This window comes from Lampris incognitus, chromosome 19, assembly GCF_029633865.1.
Source record: "Lampris incognitus isolate fLamInc1 chromosome 19, fLamInc1.hap2, whole genome shotgun sequence".
Classification (NCBI taxonomy): Eukaryota; Metazoa; Chordata; class Actinopteri; order Lampriformes; family Lampridae; genus Lampris; species Lampris incognitus.
The window spans coordinates 39,403,160-39,420,908 of record NC_079229.1 but is presented as its reverse complement, the minus strand read 5'-3'; the positions used below and the strand labels follow the sequence as shown (position 1 = coordinate 39,420,908).

The 17,749-nt window shown below is 45.9% G+C and overlaps 1 protein-coding gene across 1 annotated transcript in view; it reads right to left on the bottom strand.

Moving 5' to 3' along the window:
* LOC130129680 (protein 4.1-like) overlaps positions 1-17,749 on the bottom strand; it is a gene marked incomplete at its 3' end in the record, with an annotated part of 176,054 nt that overhangs the window by 79,432 nt on the left and 78,873 nt on the right. Inside the window, exon 14 of the mRNA XM_056299267.1 lies at positions 4,014-4,118. Coding sequence (XP_056155242.1) covers positions 4,014-4,118 — 105 coding nt within the window. The remainder of the gene's footprint in view (positions 1-4,013; positions 4,119-17,749) is intronic.

Sequence of the window (17,749 nt, the reverse complement as noted above, 5' to 3'; positions counted from 1 at the left end):
TCGCAAGGTCGTGAGTTCGATCCCGGGTGCCGCCAATTCAGCGTATGAGTAGCACATTGTGCGAGAAGTGCTGGGAGCTGAGGATAGGTGTTGTGTTCCGTCCTCAGCAGTCCATCTCCCAGAGGTCTAGCGCATTGTAACAGGGATAGTAGACTCCTGCGAAAGCCGACTGATACCGACAATAGGCCAATTCCGACCCACTTCTTCTATGTTCCGTAGAAAGCCGTCATTCCCATCATAACCACACCAGCTTATTGGGAAAAGCATCTGACAGATATTAGATAGAAACCATCTGCTCAGTAAGGCCCTTTAAGCATCATAATTGTAATGATAATAATAATAATAATAACATAATAATAATGACAATAATAATAATAGCCTAATAATAATAATGGTGATGATGATGATGATAATAATAATAATAACAATATAGCCTTATATTAGAAATGCTAAAAATTGGATAATTGAAATATTTATAATTATAAAGTAGGCTAATATAGCATGGTAATGACAATAAAATAATAACAATATCTGCCTGGTCTCTTAAGATTCTAAGATGCTGTATGCTACAGAAATAACGGGACATAGGCCTAGGCTAATGAATACGCCTTTTTGACAAAATATGAATGAAAGGCTAATCAGCAACGCTAAAGCTGAATCACAAAACGCATATTGCTCGAAAAATAATTTATAAATAGCCAAATGCACACATGATTTCGAGTTTGGAAATATTTAAAACTTGTCGTGGATGTGTGGTCATCTGCACGCAAGTTTCCTGGCGTTCTAAACCACATGATCAAAGTTCACCAATGTCTAAACCGCCCGCCAACTTGCAACAATCGGTTGTTATCGGCGATAACTCGTGGACTCACTGTCATGTGCTTACTAGCCTACAAGAAGACAAACAATGGCGATAGTTATGGATGGTGATCGAGGGGGCAAAGTGTTGGTACATGAGAACTTCAGATAGCAGAAGCACCGCACCAATCAAGACACCATGAGATGGAGGTGCTGGAGGTGGAACTGTAGAGTGCCACTGATCACAAATAGATCTGAAGTGGAGGACGTGGATGCTAACATTATGGTGCACGATGTTGGGGAACACGTGCATCCCCCCCCCCCTGACGGAGAAATGGTGCACCGTGCAGAATTCCAACAGGGGGTGATTGCAGAAGTTGCGAGGGAGCCAACAGTCCCAATCAGAAGGATCTATAATGCGCAAAGGGTCCTGCAGCGTCGGCAACGTCAAATCCAAGGTGGCGGCGACAGACCACCACCACAAGGATTCCAGTCTGTAAGGACTGTTATGGCCAGAGCACGCGCAGCAGTCACGCCCCCGATTCCAGCTACACTTGAGGACGTCGTCATCGAAGGTGCATGGGCTGAAACATGGGACAGGGAACAGTTCCTCCTGCACCAAGACAACGAGTGGGCTATCGCTGTGTTTGCCACAGAGGGAAACATCAGGAGGCTGCGAGGCTGGGGAACCGTATATATGGATGCAACGTTCAGAACGTGCCCCCGCCCCTTCAGCCAAGTTTTTACAGTACTTGGAAACATGCATGGCTTCGTTAGCCCTCTGGAGCATGCGCTGATGGGCCAGCACACAATTGGGCACTACCGACAGGTGCTCGATTGCATCAAACGGGAAACCAGGAGGATTACGCAGCACCACTGGGCACCTCAAAAGGTCATATGCGACTTTGAACAGGCGCCTATCAATGCGCTGGAAACAGAACTTCCAAGGGCACAAGTGAGTGGATGCTACTTCCATTTCACTCAAGCCCTTTTATAATTAGGCTATTATAATTATTATTATTATTATTATTATTAGGCTGTTGTTATTATCATTATTTATTATTATTATTAGTGGGATGTTGTTATTATTAATAATTATTATTATTAATATTACTATTATTATTATTATTATTAAAGAAGAACATCAAAGGATGTAAGGTAGCACTCATCAAATGAAAAAAAAAAGACAATTCTCTATTTCACCATTTCATTGTTTGGCATCAGTCATTAACTTGGCTGGGTGGTCTTCTTCAGAAACCTTAATGACTGATGCCAAACAATAAAATGGTGAAATAGAGGACTGCCTCTGGTATTTCTTTACCATTTGGTGAGTGTTACCTTACATCCTTTGATGTTCGTCTTTGATTCATGTTTTTGGTTTAGCACCTCCACAAGCCTTTAGTTTTTTGAGGAGCACACATTATTATTATTAGGCAATTAGCCTATTGTGTAAGGTAGGCGGCCCCCGTTGATGGATACTTTGTGCTGGTCCTAAATTCCAAGTCCTGGTCTAAGTTCTCTGCCTAAAAAGTTCATCATTAAAGTCTTTTTGAAAGAAAGTCTGCCAAGTGATTTAATATGGAAAACGAACTGCAAAGTAACAAGAAAGTGGCTGAAGTGTCCAGTGCTGTGCAAACTGGACTCTGAGCGAAGGTGGAAATGGCTACTGGTTATACTGGTAGGCGGGCCTACTGCAAGACAAACTTGCGTCGATTGCCGACTGTCCATGCTGAGCCGGAGAGCCAACTAACGAGGCCTACTGCAGTAAATATTGGTAAGAAATAACAATAAAGCAAATTACAGCCTCCTCTATAGGCCGAATTTGGATACGCACTCAAGGTGGCCTGCGATATACAACAGCCAACAACGGTAATACGGCCTAATTTAATCAGCGGAGGAATAGATGGTCGTAGCCTACAACTCAGCCATGACCCAGGGTTTTATTGTTTTGGACCCGTTAAGGAAATAATTTGCAAAAAGGGTTCTAAGTTACCCGGTTTGTTCCTCGATTGGCAATAGCGGGGAATATAGGACCCTTTATTTGGAAAAAGGTCCTATGTTCCCCTGGAAACAGCGGGGAATATAGGACCCTTTTTCCAAAAGAGGGTCCCATGTTCCCCGGTGTCTATTGCAGCAACCGGGATTATAGGACCTTTTTAGGGGAAAACCGGGATTATAGGACTTTTTTAAGGGAAAACGGGGAACATAGGACCCGGGAACTATAGGCACGGCCCCCATTTAAGGACAGTAACATTTAACGACATGTCAGTCCATATGAAAAACCCAGCCACTGAGCAGGCACCAGCCAGGGCATTCTTAGTGCCCGTCCTAAACGGGGAGGGTTGCGTCAGGAAGGGCAGATCATAAATCAGATTTCCATACTGGCTCCGTCGAGGCCTGGGTTACCAACGCCTGCCACCGCTACCGTTAGCCAGCAGGGTGCTGGTGGAAACTATGAAATCAGTCCATATCAAACATTTAATTAAATCCAGCGAAACACTGGATAATATTTAGACTTGTGTTTTAGCGCCTGTTGCCTTCTTTTCTGCATTCAACATGCTGCTTCGTCGCTGTCATCTTCTTCTTCTGGTTTTGTGGAAGACAAGACACATTTCCTGTGCAGCTCCATTTCATTTGAATAGTTGTTGTGAATGACGCACCCTGAATGTACCAATGACAAATAGCATATAGAGGAGGAATTACAGAACACTAATACCATGAATGGCTGCACCATATTGTCTGCACCGCTGCACTTTACCGCCTCTTAGTTCCCCTGTATGAGGCAGTCCTTGTGTATGTATGTGCAGATTGTTGTGTTGTTATTCTATGTTAAGTACACTGACAGAGCCACCAAACCAGAGTCACATTCCACGTGTGAAAACCTGCATGGCCAATAAACATGATTCTGGTTCTGACTCTGATGCCTACTACCATTTCATTCTGATGACTGTTGCTCCAAAAATGCCAGCAGAGCATTTTAAATATGAAAAAAGTAGAGCTCACCCACTTTAAGTAATACAGAAAAGAAGCTGTTGGCTTGAGAAACTGGAAATCAGAAGCTGACCCCGTGAGCTGAGAAAACTGAAACTCAAGACTATTTTCAGTATTTGTCATTTCATGTTGAAAATCTGTCAGTAAAATAGACATGTTTAATTTCTGGAATTTGAACGAATACAGAAGAAGCCTTCTCATTGATTGATTGGTCGGTTCATTACCTTGCTCAGCCTTCTTCTCCTCCGCTCTCTTCTCAGGCGTTACCGTGGTGATCAGGTCACTGACAGCGATGGCTCTGGATGCGCCATACAGCCCAGTACCCATTTCTACAACACACATACATATATACACACACACACACACACACACACACACATAAACAGTGTGACACAGACCTGGGCGGTGTTAGGTCATGCTTCAGGATCCATTCGTATGTCAACTCGATGGAAAAATTCAGTGTTGTCCACTCAGAGTTTCTTTTTGACTGTTTTACTTTGATTTCACTTCATTCACATGTTTCTTCATGAGCTGAGATGAACGGAGGCAGGTTATGAAGTTCCTGTAACATGACTTGTGTCTACCCCCATCCTCCTCCTTCCACTAGGTCTCCTCATGACTATTTACCACTGATAAGATGTCTTGCTGGAGAGGAGAATAGAAGCATCAGAGGAGTACATCCAGCTTCTATGTGGACGGATAGAAAATAGACAGCAGCTTGTTTAGTGTGTCAGAGTACAGCTCAGTCAGCTGTGGGTTTGGGCCAAGACAGAAAGACATCTGCACCATGGCTCTTCACATAGTGTTGTGTAGCTAAAAGTCATTGACCCAATCAGCACCGCACCATCTTCTCTCATGGACACTCAGAATAGTCAACAGAGTCCACTTATTTCCCCACTGACTGAAAACCAGATGGCTCCAGACCACCTCTGAGGGACTCAAACTTACTGGTCTTTATGGAGGTCTGTTGCTGAGTTGTTTCCATATAAAAAGTCATAGTGACGTAACCATACTAACACTAATCTATCTGTCTCTCTGTGTACAGAATCAGTAGCCACAAAGCATCATGGCCGCTTGTTGCCAAGGCAATGGCATGCCCAGACAATCAAAGCTTAGCATGAGGATCCAACCAGCACACGGCTCGTGCATTATAAGTTGGCAGCCAACAAACGAGTGTGTCTACCTGCTGTTGCGTGTGTGTGTGTGTGTGTGTGTTTTAGACTCCACTGTAAAAGCTGATGTTGATGAGTCATCAGCGTGCTGCAGACCAAGCTGTACTGAGACGAAGAGCTCTGCGGTTAAACCTTCTAACGGACCTGATCGGGCTTTAATGCAGCGCTTAGCCTGCTAACCAACCTTCCTCAACGCTTCTTCATCCTGGCCAGACTATTTTACATTCACTTTCTAAGTCTCAAGGGTTAGGGTTTCAAGACCAGCTTGTAAATACAAAACTTCCCTGGAGCTAGCTAGCTAGGTAGCGACATAACCATTGGTCTTGCTGATGTCTGAAGAAGACTTTTATGTTTCACAGCCATATTAATGCTAATAATTGGCTTCACAATAGGTGTATTTCCCTTTTTTTGAGGGGTGCTGCCAATGATCCCAGTAGATATCCAGCAATTGAGCAAAGCTAGGCTAAACTCGTCATTCAATGTACCTTCAAACTGCACGCACACAGACATAAAAAGTTATCCACGAGTTCATCTGACTCTACGTAAGTAGGGCACAGCAAAACTCCCAAGAGACCAAACCATCCCGTGAAGAGCACTGGCTGCTTTTTACTTTACTTTCTGTAAGTACTGACAATTGTAAAGAGGTATAGATGTAGAGGACAGTGATGGTGGTGTCCATGTATAAAATATATCAAGGGGTGTAAATGTAGAGGACATCTACACCCCTTGATATATTTATTTCATAACATTTCCCATTATGAAAGTAACTGACGCCAAAGTTAACATTTTAACAACTATAATGTCATTTTAAACAATTTAAACTTCAGAGGGACATGGTTGAACTTGAACAGCAAGATAGAAAAAGGGAAAATACTACCTGAAAAACAAACCAGAAAACACACACTGCTGCTCTACCAAACCAGAAAACACATACTGCTGCTGCTCTACCAAACCAGAAAACACATACTGCTGCTGCTGCTCTACCAAACCAGAAAACACATACTGCTGCTGCTGCTCTACCAAACCAGAAAACACATACTGCTGCTCTACCAAACCAGAAAACACATACTGCTGCTGCTGCTCTACCAAACCAGAAAACACATACTGCTGCTGCTCTACCAAACCAGAAAACACATACTGCTGCTGCTGCTCTACCAAACCAGAAAACACACACTGCTGCTGCTGCTCTACCAAACCAGAAAACACATACTGCTGCTCTACCAAACCAGAAAACACATACTGCTGCTGCTCTACCAAACCAGAAAACACATACTGCTGCTGCTGCTCTACCAAACCAGAAAACACATACTGCTGCTCTACCAAACCAGAAAACACACACTGCTGCTGCTCTACCAAACCAGAAAACACATACTGCTGCTGCTCTACCAAACCAGAAAACACATACTGCTGCTGCTGCTCTACCAAACCAGAAAACACATGCTGCTGCTGCTGCTCTACCAAACCAGAAAACACATACTGCTGCTCTACCAAACCAGAAAACACATACTGCTGCTCTACCAAACCAGAAAACACATACTGCTGCTGCTCTACCAAACCAGAAAACACACACTGCTTCTGCTGCTCTACCAAACCAGAAAACACACACTGCTTCTGCTGCTCTACCAAACCAGAAAACACATACTGCTGCTGCTCTACCAAACCAGAAAACACATACTGCTGCTGCTGCTCTACCAAACCAGAAAACACATACTGCTGCTGCTCTACCAAACCAGAAAACACATACTGCTGCTGCTGCTCTACCAAACCAGAAAACACACACTGCTGCTGCTCTACCAAACCAGAAAACACACACTGCTGCTGCTGCTCTACCAAACCAGAAAACACACACTGCTGCTGCTCTACCAAACCAGAAAACACATACTGCTGCTGCTGCTCTACCAAACCAGAAAACACATACTGCTGCTGCTCTACCAAACCAGAAAACACATACTGCTGCTCTACCAAACCAGAAAACACATACTGCTGCTGCTCTACCAAACCAGAAAACACATACTGCTGCTGCTCTACCAAACCAGAAAACACATACTGCTGCTCTACCAAACCAGAAAACACATACTGCTGCTGCTGCTGCTCTACCAAACCAGAAAACACATACTGCTGCTCTACCAAACCAGAAAACACATACTGCTGCTCTACCAAACCAGAAAACACATACTGCTGCTGCTCTACCAAACCAGAAAACACACACTGCTGCTGCTCTACCAAACCAGAAAACACACACTGCTGCTGCTCTACCAAACCAGAAAACACACACTGCTGCTGCTGCTCTACCAAACCAGAAAACACATACTGCTGCTGCTGCTCTACCAAACCAGAAAACACATACTGCTGCTGCTGCTCTACCAAACCAGAAAACACATACTGCTGCTGCTGCTCTACCAAACCAGAAAACACATACTGCTGCTGCTGCTCTACCAAACCAGAAAACACATACTGCTGCTGCTGCTCTACCAAACCAGAAAACACATACTGCTGCTGCTCTACCAAACCAGAAAACACACACTGCTGCTGCTCTACCAAACCAGAAAACACATACTGCTGCTGCTGCTCTACCAAACCAGAAAACACATACTGCTGCTGCTCTACCAAACCAGAAAACACATACTGCTGCTCTACCAAACCAGAAAACACATACTGCTGCTGCTGCTGCTCTACCAAACCAGAAAACACATACTGCTGCTCTACCAAACCAGAAAACACACACTGCTGCTGCTGCTCTACCAAACCAGAAAACACATACTGCTGCTGCTGCTCTACCAAACCAGAAAACACATACTGCTGCTGCTGCTCTACCAAACCAGAAAACACACACTGCTGCTGCTCTACCAAACCAGAAAACACATACTGCTGCTGCTCTACCAAACCAGAAAACACATACTGCTGCTGCTGCTCTACCAAACCAGAAAACACATACTGCTGCTGCTCTACCAAACCAGAAAACACACACTGCTGCTGCTCTACCAAACCAGAAAACACATACTGCTGCTGCTCTACCAAACCAGAAAACACATACTGCTGCTCTACCAAACCAGAAAACACACACTGCTGCTGCTGCTCTACCAAACCAGAAAACACACACTGCTGCTGCTCTACCAAACCAGAAAACACACACTGCTGCTGCTCTACCAAACCAGAAAACACACACTGCTGCTGCTGCTCTACCAAACCACAAAACACACACATGCTGCTGCTCTGCCAAACCAGAAAACACATACTGCTGCTGCTGCTCTACCAAACCAGAAAACACATACTGCTGCTGCTCTACCAAACCAGAAAACACATACTGCTGCTGCTCTACCAAACCAGAAAACACATACTGCTGCTGCTGCTCTACCAAACCAGAAAACACATACTGCTGCTGCTCTACCAAACCAGAAAACACACACTGCTGCTGCTCTACCAAACCAGAAAACACATACTGCTGCTGCTCTACCAAACCAGAAAACACACACTGCTGCTGCTCTACCAAACCAGAAAACACACACTGCTGCTGCTCTACCAAACCAGAAAACACACACTGCTGCTGCTGCTCTACCAAACCAGAAAACACATACTGCTGCTGCTCTACCAAACCAGAAAACACATACTGCTGCTGCTCTACCAAACCAGAAAACACATACTGCTGCTGCTCTACCAAACCAGAAAACACACACTGCTGCTGCTGCTCTACCAAACCAGAAAACACACACTGCTGCTGCTGCTCTACCAAACCAGAAAACACACACTGCTGCTGCTGCTCTACCAAACCAGAAAACACACACTGCTGCTGCTGCTCTACCAAACCAGAAAACACATACTGCTGCTGCTCTACCAAACCAGAAAACACACACATACTGCTGCTGCTCTACCAAACCAGAAAACACACACTGCTGCTGCTGCTCTACCAAACCAGAAAACACACACTGCTGCTGCTGCTCTACCAAACCAGAAAACACACACTGCTGCTGCTGCTCTACCAAACCAGAAAACACACACTGCTGCTGCTCTACCAAACCAGAAAACACATACTGCTGCTGCTCTACCAAACCAGAAAACACATACTGCTGCTGCTCTACCAAACCAGAAAACACATACTGCTGCTGCTCTACCAAACCAGAAAACACATACTGCTGCTGCTCTACCAAACCAGAAAACACATACTGCTGCTGCTCTACCAAACCAGAAAACACATACTGCTGCTGCTCTACCAAACCAGAAAACACATACTGCTGCTGCTGCTCTACCAAACCAGAAAACACACACTGCTGCTGCTGCTCTACCAAACCAGAAAACACACACTGCTGCTGCTGCTCTACTAAACCAGAAAACACATACTGCTGCTGCTCTACCAAACCAGAAAACACACACTGCTGCTGCTGCTCTACCAAACCAGAAAACACACACTGCTGCTGCTCTACCAAACCAGAAAACACATGCTGCTGCTGCTGCTCTACCAAACCAGAAAACACATACTGCTGCTGCTCTACCAAACCAGAAAACACATACTGCTGCTGCTCTACCAAACCAGAAAACACATACTGCTGCTGCTCTACCAAACCAGAAAACACATACTGCTGCTGCTGCTGCTCTACCAAACCAGAAAACACATACTGCTGCTGCTCTACCAAACCAGAAAACACATACTGCTGCTGCTGCTGCTCTACCAAACCAGAAAACACATACTGCTGCTGCTCTACCAAACCAGAAAACACATACTGCTGCTGCTCTACCAAACCAGAAAACACACACTGCTGCTGCTCTACCAAACCAGAAAACACATACTGCTGCTGCTGCTCTACCAAACCAGAAAACACATACTGCTGCTGCTCTACCAAACCAGAAAACACATACTGCTGCTGCTCTACCAAACCAGAAAACACATACTGCTGCTGCTGCTCTACCAAACCAGAAAACACATACTGCTGCTGCTGCTCTACCAAACCAGAAAACACATACTGCTGCTGCTCTACCAAACCAGAAAACACATACTGCTGCTCTACCAAACCAGAAAACACATACTGCTGCTGCTCTACCAAACCAGAAAACACATACTGCTGCTGCTGCTCTACCAAACCAGAAAACACACACTGCTGCTGCTGCTCTACCAAACCAGAAAACACACACTGCTGCTGCTGCTCTACCAAACCAGAAAACACACACTGCTGCTGCTGCTCTACCAAACCAGAAAACACATACTGCTGCTGCTCTACCAAACCAGAAAACACATACTGCTGCTGCTCTACCAAACCAGAAAACACATACTGCTGCTGCTCTACCAAACCAGAAAACACATACTGCTGCTGCTCTACCAAACCAGAAAACACATACTGCTGCTGCTCTACCAAACCAGAAAACACATACTGCTGCTGCTGCTCTACCAAACCAGAAAACACATACTGCTGCTGCTGCTCTACCAAACCAGAAAACACATACTGCTGCTGCTGCTCTACCAAACCAGAAAACACATACTGCTGCTGCTGCTCTACCAAACCAGAAAACACACACTGCTGCTGCTGCTCTACCAAACCAGAAAACACACACTGCTGCTGCTGCTCTACCAAACCAGAAAACACATACTGCTGCTGCTCTACCAAACCAGAAAACACATACTGCTGCTGCTGCTCTACCAAACCAGAAAACACATACTGCTGCTGCTGCTCTACCAAACCAGAAAACACATACTGCTGCTGCTCTACCAAACCAGAAAACACATACTGCTGCTGCTCTACCAAACCAGAAAACACATACTGCTGCTGCTGCTCTACCAAACCAGAAAACACATACTGCTGCTGCTCTACCAAACCAGAAAACACATACTGCTGCTGCTGCTCTACCAAACCAGAAAACACACACTGCTGCTGCTGCTCTACCAAACCAGAAAACACATACTGCTGCTGCTGCTCTACCAAACCAGAAAACACATACTGCTGCTGCTCTACCAAACCAGAAAACACATACTGCTGCTGCTCTACCAAACCAGAAAACACATACTGCTGCTGCTGCTCTACCAAACCAGAAAACACATACTGCTGCTGCTGCTCTACCAAACCAGAAAACACATACTGCTGCTGCTGCTGCTCTACCAAACCAGAAAACACATACTGCTGCTCTACCAAACCAGAAAACACATACTGCTGCTCTACCAAACCAGAAAACACATACTGCTGCTCTACCAAACCAGAAAACACATACTGCTGCTGCTGCTCTACCAAACCAGAAAACACATACTGCTGCTGCTGCTCTACCAAACCAGAAAACACACACTGCTGCTGCTGCTCTACCAAACCAGAAAACACACACTGCTGCTGCTCTACCAAACCAGAAAACACATACTGCTGCTCTACCAAACCAGAAAACACAAACTGCTGCTGCTCTACCAAACCAGAAAACACATACTGCTGCTGCTCTACCAAACCAGAAAACACATACTGCTGCTGCTCTACCAAACCAGAAAACACAAACTGCTGCTGCTCTACTAAACCAGAAAACACATACTGCTGCTCTACCAAACCAGAAAACACATACTGCTGCTCTACCAAACCAGAAAACACATACTGCTGCTGCTCTACCAAACCAGAAAACACACACTGCTGCTGCTCTACCAAACCAGAAAACACATACTGCTGCTGCTCTACCAAACCAGAAAACACACACTGCTGCTGCTGCTCTACCAAACCAGAAAACACACACTGCTGCTGCTCTACCAAACCAGAAAACACATACTGCTGCTGCTCTACCAAACCAGAAAACACATACTGCTGCTCTACCAAACCAGAAAACACATACTGCTGCTGCTCTACCAAACCAGAAAACACATGCTGCTGCTGCTGCTCTACCAAACCAGAAAACACATACTGCTGCTGCTGCTCTACCAAACCAGAAAACACATACTGCTGCTGCTGCTCTACCAAACCAGAAAACACATACTGCTGCTGCTGCTCTACCAAACCAGAAAACACATACTGCTGCTGCTCTACCAAACCAGAAAACACATACTGCTGCTGCTGCTCTACCAAACCAGAAAACACATACTGCTGCTGCTGCTCTACCAAACCAGAAAACACATACTGCTGCTGCTCTACCAAACCAGAAAACACACACTGCTGCTGCTGCTCTACCAAACCAGAAAACACACACTGCTGCTGCTGCTCTACCAAACCAGAAAACACATACTGCTGCTCTACCAAACCAGAAAACACATACTGCTGCTGCTCTACTAAACCAGAAAACACATACTGCTGCTGCTCTACCAAACCAGAAAACACATACTGCTGCTGCTCTACCAAACCAGAAAACACATACTGCTGCTGCTGCTCTACCAAACCAGAAAACACATACTACTGCTGCTCTACCAAACCAGAAAACACATACTGCTGCTGCTCTACCAAACCAGAAAACACACACTGCTGCTGCTGCTCTACCAAACCAGAAAACACACACTGCTGCTGCTGCTCTACCAAACCAGAAAACACATACTGCTGCTGCTCTACCAAACCAGAAAACACATGCTGCTGCTGCTCTACCAAACCAGAAAACACATGCTGCTGCTGCTCTACCAAACCAGAAAACACACACTGCTGCTGCTCTACCAAACCAGAAAACACATACTGCTGCTGCTCTACCAAACCAGAAAACACATACTGCTGCTGCTCTACCAAACCAGAAAACACATACTGCTGCTGCTCTACCAAACCAGAAAACACACACTGCTGCTGCTCTACCAAACCAGAAAACACACGCTGCTGCTGCTCTACCAAACCAGAAAACACACACTGCTGCTGCTCTACCAAACCAGAAAACACATACTGCTGCTCTACCAAACCAGAAAACACACACTGCTGCTGCTCTACCAAACCAGAAAACACATACTGCTGCTCTACCAAACCAGAAAACACACACATACTGCTGCTCTACCAAACCAGAAAACACATACTGCTGCTGCTCTACCAAACCAGAAAACACATACTGCTGCTGCTCTACCAAACCAGAAAACACATACTGCTGCTGCTGCTCTACCAAACCAGAAAACACATACTGCTGCTGCTCTACCAAACCAGAAAACACATACTGCTGCTGCTGCTCTACCAAACCAGAAAACACATACTGCTGCTGCTGCTCTACCAAACCAGAAAACACACGCTGCTGCTGCTCTACCAAACCAGAAAACATACTGCTGCTGCTGCTCTACCAAACCAGAAAACACACACTGCTGCTGCTCTACCAAACCAGAAAACACACACTGCTGCTGCTCTACCAAACCAGAAAACACATACTGCTGCTGCTGCTCTACCAAACCAGAAAACACACACTGCTGCTGCTCTACCAAACCAGAAAACACACACTGCTGCTGCTGCTCTACCAAACCAGAAAACACATGCTGCTGCTCTACCAAACCAGAAAACACATACTGCTGCTGCTCTACCAAACCAGAAAACACATACTGCTGCTGCTCTACCAAACCAGAAAACACATACTGCTGCTGCTCTACCAAACCAGAAAACACATACTGCTGCTGCTCTACCAAACCAGAAAACACATACTGCTGCTGCTCTACCAAACCAGAAAACACATACTGCTGCTGCTCTACCAAACCAGAAAACACATACTGCTGCTGCTCTACCAAACCAGAAAACACATACTGCTGCTGCTCTACCAAACCAGAAAACACACACTGCTGCTGCTCTACCAAACCAGAAAACACACACTGCTGCTGCTCTACCAAACCAGAAAACACATACTGCTGCTGCTCTACCAAACCAGAAAACACATGCTGCTGCTGCTGCTCTACCAAACCAGAAAACACATGCTGCTGCTGCTGCTCTACCAAACCAGAAAACACATGCTGCTGCTGCTGCTCTACCAAACCAGAAAACACATGCTGCTGCTGCTGCTCTACCAAACCAGAAAACACATGCTGCTGCTGCTGCTCTACCAAACCAGAAAACACATACTGCTGCTCTACCAAACCAGAAAACACATGCTGCTGCTGCTCTACCAAACCAGAAAACACATACTGCTGCTGCTGCTGCTCTACCAAACCAGAAAACACACACTGCTGCTGCTGCTCTACCAAACCAGAAAACACATACTGCTGCTGCTCTACCAAACCAGAAAACACACACTGCTGCTGCTGCTCTACCAAACCAGAAAACACATACTGCTGCTGCTCTACCAAACCAGAAAACACATACTGCTGCTGCTCTACCAAACCAGAAAACACATACTGCTGCTGCTCTACCAAACCAGAAAACACATACTGCTGCTGCTGCTCTACCAAACCAGAAAACACATACTGCTGCTGCTCTACCAAACCAGAAAACACATACTGCTGCTGCTGCTCTACCAAACCAGAAAACACATACTGCTGCTGCTGCTCTACCAAACCAGAAAACACACGCTGCTGCTGCTCTACCAAACCAGAAAACATACTGCTGCTGCTGCTCTACCAAACCAGAAAACACACACTGCTGCTGCTCTACCAAACCAGAAAACACACACTGCTGCTGCTCTACCAAACCAGAAAACACATACTGCTGCTGCTGCTCTACCAAACCAGAAAACACACACTGCTGCTGCTCTACCAAACCAGAAAACACACACTGCTGCTGCTGCTCTACCAAACCAGAAAACACATGCTGCTGCTCTACCAAACCAGAAAACACATACTGCTGCTGCTCTACCAAACCAGAAAACACATACTGCTGCTGCTCTACCAAACCAGAAAACACATACTGCTGCTGCTCTACCAAACCAGAAAACACATACTGCTGCTGCTCTACCAAACCAGAAAACACATACTGCTGCTGCTCTACCAAACCAGAAAACACATACTGCTGCTGCTCTACCAAACCAGAAAACACATACTGCTGCTGCTCTACCAAACCAGAAAACACACACTGCTGCTGCTCTACCAAACCAGAAAACACACACTGCTGCTGCTCTACCAAACCAGAAAACACACACTGCTGCTGCTCTACCAAACCAGAAAACACATACTGCTGCTGCTCTACCAAACCAGAAAACACATGCTGCTGCTGCTGCTCTACCAAACCAGAAAACACATGCTGCTGCTGCTGCTCTACCAAACCAGAAAACACATGCTGCTGCTGCTGCTCTACCAAACCAGAAAACACATGCTGCTGCTGCTGCTCTACCAAACCAGAAAACACATGCTGCTGCTGCTGCTCTACCAAACCAGAAAACACATACTGCTGCTCTACCAAACCAGAAAACACATGCTGCTGCTGCTCTACCAAACCAGAAAACACATGCTGCTGCTGCTCTACCAAACCAGAAAACACATGCTGCTGCTGCTCTACCAAACCAGAAAACACATACTGCTGCTGCTCTACCAAACCAGAAAACACATACTGCTGCTGCTCTACCAAACCAGAAAACACATACTGCTGCTGCTCTACCAAACCAGAAAACACACACTGCTGCTGCTGCTCTACCAAACCAGAAAACACATACTGCTGCTGCTCTACCAAACCAGAAAACACACACTGCTGCTGCTGCTCTACCAAACCAGAAAACACACACTGCTGCTGCTGCTCTACCAAACCAGAAAACACATGCTGCTGCTCTACCAAACCAGAAAACACATGCTGCTGCTGCTCTACCAAACCAGAAAACACACGCTGCTGCTGCTCTACCAAACCAGAAAACACACACTGCTGCTGCTCCACCAAACCAGAAAACACATACTGCTGCTGCTCTACCAAACCAGAAAACACATACTGCTGCTGCTCTAGCAAACCAGAAAACACATACTGCTGCTGCTGCTCTACCAAACCAGAAAACACATACTGCTGCTGCTCTACCAAACCAGAAAACACATGCTGCTGCTGCTGCTCTACCAAACCAGAAAACACATACTGCTGCTGCTCTACCAAACCAGAAAACACATACTGCTGCTGCTCTACCAAACCAGAAAACACACACTGCTGCTGCTCTACCAAACCAGAAAACACACGCTGCTGCTGCTCTACCAAACCAGAAAACACACACTGCTGCTGCTCTACCAAACCAGAAAACACATGCTGCTGCTGCTGCTCTACCAAACCAGAAAACACATACTGCTGCTGCTCTACCAAACCAGAAAACACATACTGCTGCTGCTCTACCAAACCAGAAAACACACACTGCTGCTGCTCTACCAAACCAGAAAACACATGCTGCTGCTGCTCTACCAAACCAGAAAACACACACTGCTGCTGCTCTACCAAACCAGAAAACACATACTGCTGCTCTACCAAACCAGAAAACACATACTGCTGCTGCTCTACCAAACCAGAAAACATACTGCTGCTGCTGCTGCTCTACCAAACCAGAAAACACACGCTGCTGCTGCTCTACCAAACCAGAAAACACATACTGCTGCTGCTGCTCTACCAAACCAGAAAACACATACTGCTGCTCTACCAAACCAGAAAACACACACTGCTGCTGCTGCTCTACCAAACCAGAAAACACACACTGCTGCTGCTCTACCAAACCAGAAAACACACACTGCTGCTGCTCTACCAAACCAGAAAACACACACTGCTGCTGCTCTACCAAACCAGAAAACACACACTGCTGCTGCTCTACCAAACCAGAAAACACATACTGCTGCTGCTCTACCAAACCAGAAAACACACACTGCTGCTGCTCTACCAAACCAGAAAACACATACTGCTGCTGCTCTACCAAACCAGAAAACACATACTGCTGCTGCTGCTCTACCAAACCAGAAAACCCATACTGCTGCTGCTGCTCTACCAAACCAGAAAACACATACTGCTGCTGCTGCTCTACCAAACCAGAAAACACATACTGCTGCTGCTCTACCAAACCAGAAAACACACACTGCTGCTGCTCTACCAAACCAGAAAACACATGCTGCTGCTGCTGCTCTACCAAACCAGAAAACACACACTGCTGCTGCTCTACCAAACCAGAAAACACACACTGCTGCTGCTCTACCAAACCAGAAAACACACACTGCTGCTGCTCTACCAAACCAGAAAACACACACTGCTGCTGCTCTACCAAACCAGAAAACACACACTGCTGCTGCTGCTCTACCAAACCAGAAAACACACACTGCTGCTGCTCTACCAAACCAGAAAACACATACTGCTGCTGCTCTACCAAACCAGAAAACACACACTGCTGCTGCTGCTCTACCAAACCAGAAAACACATACTGCTGCTGCTGCTCTACCAAACCAGAAAACACATACTGCTGCTGCTCTACCAAACCAGAAAACCCATACTGCTGCTGCTGCTCTACCAAACCAGAAAACCCATACTGCTGCTGCTCTACCAAACCAGAAAACACACACTGCTGCTGCTCTACCAAACCAGAAAACACATACTGCTGCTGCTGCTCTACCAAACCAGAAACCACATGCTGCTGCTGCTCTACCAAGCCAGAAAACACACAGCTGCTGCTGCTCTACCAAACCAGAAAACACATACTGCTGCTGCTGCTCTACCAAACCAGAAAACACATACTGCTGCTGCTCTACCAAACCAGAAAACACATACTGCTGCTGCTACTACCAAACCAGAAAACACATACTGCTGCTGCTCTACCAAACCAGAAAACACATACTGCTGCTGCTCTACCAAACCAGAAAACACACACTGCTGCTGCTGCGGCTACCCAAACCAGAAAACACATACTGCTGCTGCTCTACCAAACCAGAAAACCATACTGCTGCTGCTCTACCAAACCAGAAACCACTACTGCTGCTGCTCAAACTGCCAGACTGCTCTACCAAACCAGAAAACACATACTGC